Here is a 4541-nt window from a genome sequence, read left to right as displayed (position 1 = left end):
TATATTTTATTTTTGAATTATTTATTTAGTGGAAGATGACTCCACTTCATCATGCTGTTGATGGAGGGCACTGTGAACTCGTTAAAATGCTGATACAAGATGAATCTGATTTGGAGATCACAGATATTGTTTGTTTATTTGTCACTTTTATCCTCCTCATTACTTTATACTCCATAGTATGATCGCACTCCATTTCATCTTGCAGTTATAAAAAGGAAACAAGACATAATATCTTATTTTATTGAACGTAAAGGAAAAAGTAAAACTGATGTAAGTTCCTATGATAAAATTTGGATAAATCATAATTTCTTATTTCATTTAACGCTTTTATATTAGGCTAATGAAGAATCTTTAAAATTTATTGAAGCACTGCGTGACTCAAAAAAGCCTAGTCTAGTTCATGGTAGCTTTAGAGTTGACTACATAACTGGGGTAATAATCAATAGTTATATTAAAATATACATTCCAAACTATAGGAACTTTATACCCCATTGCAATATGCAGCCATTAATGGGTGTTATGATGTTGCTGAATTTTTTCTCAAATTTTCACAAAATGTGGATACTCAGACTGAAGTAAGACCATTTCAGTATCTCCAATGTTCTATTAATGTACATATTATAGTTTTATGGTGAAACTGCCTTGCATCTGGCAGCTAAAAAAGGCCACACTGATATTGTGAAGTTACTGATAGAGTTTGGCAAAGCTGATCCCAACATACCAAACTATGTTAGTCACTTGATAATTAGCACTTTTTAATTTTATTGTATTTTATTAGTTTGGGAACTTACCAATTGAATCTGCAGTGTATTATTATTTTCCTGATACTGTTAAATATTTGATGGATCATGGCACAGAAAAATTAGAAGTATATATTCACAGATAATTGTATTTATTCCCTTTATAATTAATCAATAGGGAGCTGTGTGTACAGCAATATTATATGGGCATAAAGATTTAATAGAACTTTTAGATCCAGACAGAGATTACCTGAGTGACCCCGTATGTTATGCATAGTCTACAATAAGCATGATCTTAATTCCTTTCTATTAGGATAACATATATAGAGCTGTAGGAAGTGGACATTTAGAAATAATGTCACTTTTTAAAGACATGGATAAAAGTTTAGTGCCGGTTAGTTATAGATTGTTATTTCTATCAGTTTTTCATTAAAGCAGCATCTCTGGAATCTGCTTTCTCATGAGACTTTTTGTTTCATTATTATTTTTTTACAACGCAGGAAGATTTAGACTATTTTGGTTATGATGTGATGCACTCTCCTCTGCATTATGCTGCAAAACTAGGACACACAGATATTGCTAGGATACTTATTGAAAGGGGAATCTGCGATGTCAATGGTGCATATGGTAAATCATCAGGAGATGACAAGTCACTAGAGGAGGAGTGGTCGGAAAAAGATGATAAAGAGATTGAGGTAGCAGTCAATTATACATGATTTATTTTTATCAACAAATCTTTCGATTTTTTACAGGGAGACCGTAAAACTCCATTACATTTTGCTGTAATGTTTGGACACTTTTCAGTTGCGAAACTGCTATTGGAGAATGGAGCTGATGTCAAAGCACTAGATGCTGTAAGTTTTTTTATAGAGCCTTAAATATCTTTCCTCTTTGATTCTATTAGAGTGAACAGACTCCATTGCATTTAGCAAAAGATGAGGCATTGTACAGGTTCCTCTTGCATTATGAGAGAAATGTTGAACCAGATCCTACAAAAGTCAGTTACTGAAATTAAATTTGCCTGCTTTAAAATTTAGTAATGACACACAAACATGTGTGTTATATTATGTGTAGAATACCAGTTTGCATATTGCTGTATCACTGAATGACATCAAAACAGTCACTGCATTAGTTGGGACATCTCCTTTATCAAAAGACTCTGTAAGCTAGAGCACCATATTATTGTACAGGATCACATAATGTGCCATAGGCTGAGCAAACTCCATTGCATTATGCAGCCAGACAAGGCTCTGTGAAAATAATGGAAATATTAATGAGCAGGATTTCATTTTATGATGATGTTGATAGTGTAAGTGATATTATTATTGTTGTTATTATTATATTTTGCATGTCAAAAATTCCTAATTTTTAGGTTGGTCGTACTGCATTACATTATGCTGCAGAATCCTGTAGTTATGATATTATTGTAATGTTGATCAATCAGGGAGCTAGTAAAAATGTAGAGGATAAAGTAAGTGCATAATCTAAGTTAGTTTGTGAATGTTATTTTGTGTGTTTTAGGATGGCAGTACTCCTCTTAACATTTCTTACAGGAAACAAGATATTCAATCATTGGAATTTCTTCTTGCTATTGGCTGTGTTTTTAATTTTGTAAGTTATTTATAATTTTTTAAAGTTTTACATTAAATCATAGACTGCTCTACTTTATGACTCTGCTGGACTGGGTGACAGGAACAGATTTATCGAGGCAATTGCTGCTGGAGCTGTAGTTGATGATGAATATATTGTAATTTGAATGTATATCATTAATTACATAATATTCTATGTTTATTTATAGAGTGCTTTTCATGCTGCTGCTCAAAATGGGCATAATGAAATTGTTACGCACATCATTGATACTTTCAATGTTGACATTAATGCTACTAGTGGAGAGGTATGCTCTTACTGCTGATGCTATGTAATAATAATATTATTATTTATTGCAGGAGAATATGACAGCTCTTCATTATGCTGCAGCAGGCAATCATATAAATGTCATGGAGTTATTGATTGATAAAGGAGCAGACAAAAACTGTAAAGACAAGGTAATGTATAAATTTTGTAAATTTATGTTGATGCATTATATCTACTATTAACTGCTTGTAATTTGTATACTAGTCAAATAGAACAATTCTGCATTATGCTGCCAAGGAGAACCATCAAAGTATTGTCATGACTTTCAACATATCAACTGGAAACAAAGATATAGTAAGTTTCTGTACATGTGATTGCCTTTGTTACTCAATGTTAATAGGATGGAAAAACCCCATTGCATGTTGCTGCTGAGCATGGTTACTGTGATGTTGTGAATGCTTTGATTGATAAAGGAGCAGCAGTGAATAGTCAAGACATTGTTAGTGTAATCTTTTATGTGATAGATTATTTTATGTAACTAATAGTCTTTAAGCACTCCGCTGCATTATGCTGTTCAGAATAATCATAAAGATGCTGTCAGGGTATTGCTTGAAGGAAAAGCCACTCCTTTTTGCAAAGACAAGGTATTTGATGACAATAATCTAATGTTAATGTACTGGTAGAGTGCATGTTTGGGATCATTTTATGAATTGGAACTTTTCTCTAATAACCGAGTATAGTGCTCAGCTTGACATGCTACTTACAATGTAGCTTGTTTAGCAAAATTAGTTTAATTTGTATGAACCGTGGTCCTTAGTAAATATGGCTAGCAATTAAAAAAATTTTCTGATTCACATAAATGGCATAAAGAGTTAGAGCTGATCAGGCCCGTAGCCAGGGGGGTTTGGGGGGTTCGGACGAACCCCCTGTTGTAGCTGCAAAAAAGTGTTAGATTAGCTCCTGTCATGAAGAACAGCACTGCAAAAGCAGGATTAGCATTTTGGCAACAGCGAGAAGCACAGATAGCCATTTTAGCTGAGTCAGCACATGGCTAAGATGCGTAAATCTCAGACCACGCCTACCAACCACGCCCATTTTCGTCAAAATTTTTGTTGCGCGCTTTGCGCGCAGCAATTTCTGAACCCCCTGTTTTAAGTTCCTGGCTACGGCCCTGCTGATTATAATTAAAGTTAGATTTTTATGAATTTTTAAATTTGTTCTAAAATTAAGGTAAATTCCCTGATATACATGGTCATCAGCCAAATTTCAGCAAAAATGAAAATAAGAAAATTCTCCACTTTAGCATATACATGTATTTATGTTGTGTAGATATTTTGAGCTGATTTCGAGTACAATTAGATTTTTTACAAATTTTAAAGCTGTTCTAACGGACCGAAATCTTTGTATTATAGTACATGTATGCCAAATTTCACTAAAAATGAAAACAAAAAATTCTCCACTTTAATAATTTTTTCTAATGCATATACATGTACTTATGTTGCCTAGAAAGTTTGAACTTTTTTTAACTGCTATTTAATTTTTTATAAACTTTTAAAGTTGCTCCAGAATTGAGCTAAAGTCCCTGTACATGGTCGTTGGCCAAATTTCACCAAAAATAAAAAGAAGAGAATTCTCCACTTTTATAATTTTTCCTGATACATATAGATGTACTTATTTCACGTAGAAAATTTGAGCTAATTCCGATTGAAATTAGATTTTTTATGAATTTTTAAAGTTGTTCAAAAATTGAGGTATAGTCCCTGTGTACTATTATTAGTAACGCGGTAGCGTTACTAAGTAGGATTCACCCCCAAACAAAATGGCTGCCACGACTTTTGCAGCCTTGCTATACCGGGAAAACGAGCTCCTATGCTTACCAGACTTTATAGAGGACCTTATCTTGACCAGAGGACTCCAATGGTACAACTAGCGTGGCTCTAGACCTGT

The 4541-nt window shown here is 33.5% G+C and overlaps 2 protein-coding genes across 2 annotated transcripts in view; both read left to right on the top strand.

Moving 5' to 3' along the window:
• The first annotated feature begins 34 nt into the window (after window positions 1-34).
• Window positions 35-3451, top strand: LOC100639773 (serine/threonine-protein phosphatase 6 regulatory ankyrin repeat subunit B-like). The gene is made up of 21 exons (XM_019994058.1): window positions 35-128; window positions 178-270; window positions 337-432; window positions 477-575; window positions 625-729; window positions 779-868; window positions 919-1002; window positions 1054-1134; window positions 1241-1435; window positions 1493-1594; window positions 1645-1737; window positions 1815-1901; window positions 1951-2049; window positions 2113-2211; window positions 2262-2351; window positions 2395-2487; window positions 2539-2634; window positions 2687-2785; window positions 2859-2948; window positions 2995-3093; window positions 3140-3451. The coding sequence occupies exons 1-21, from the start codon at window positions 36-38 to the stop codon at window positions 3275-3277; spliced, it is 2121 nt and encodes a 706-aa protein (XP_019849617.1). The 5' UTR covers window position 35; the 3' UTR covers window positions 3278-3451.
• Window positions 3452-3650: 199 nt separating this feature from the next.
• Window positions 3651-4541, top strand: part of LOC109580627 (uncharacterized) — a 4566-nt gene continuing 3675 nt past the window's right edge. The window contains exon 1 of the mRNA XM_019994029.1: window positions 3651-3654. Within this exon, the coding sequence (XP_019849588.1) occupies window positions 3651-3654 (4 nt within the window). The remainder of the gene's footprint in view (window positions 3655-4541) is intronic.

This window comes from Amphimedon queenslandica, unplaced genomic scaffold (genome assembly GCF_000090795.2).
Source record: "Amphimedon queenslandica unplaced genomic scaffold, v1.1 AMPQUscaffold_13483, whole genome shotgun sequence".
NCBI lineage: Eukaryota > Metazoa > Porifera > Demospongiae > Haplosclerida > Niphatidae > Amphimedon > Amphimedon queenslandica.
This window is presented reverse-complemented; position numbering and strand designations above follow the sequence as displayed.

Coding starts and splice junctions, on each gene's coding strand:
- LOC100639773 (XM_019994058.1), top strand. CDS start 36: ATGACTCCACTTCATCATGCTGTTGATGGAGGGCACTGTGAACTCGTT. Junction 1,595..1,644: donor ATGTCAAAGCACTAGATGCT/GTAAGTTTTTTT, acceptor TGATTCTATTAG/AGTGAACAGACTCCATTGCA. Junction 1,738..1,814: donor TTGAACCAGATCCTACAAAA/GTCAGTTACTGA, acceptor TATTATGTGTAG/AATACCAGTTTGCATATTGC.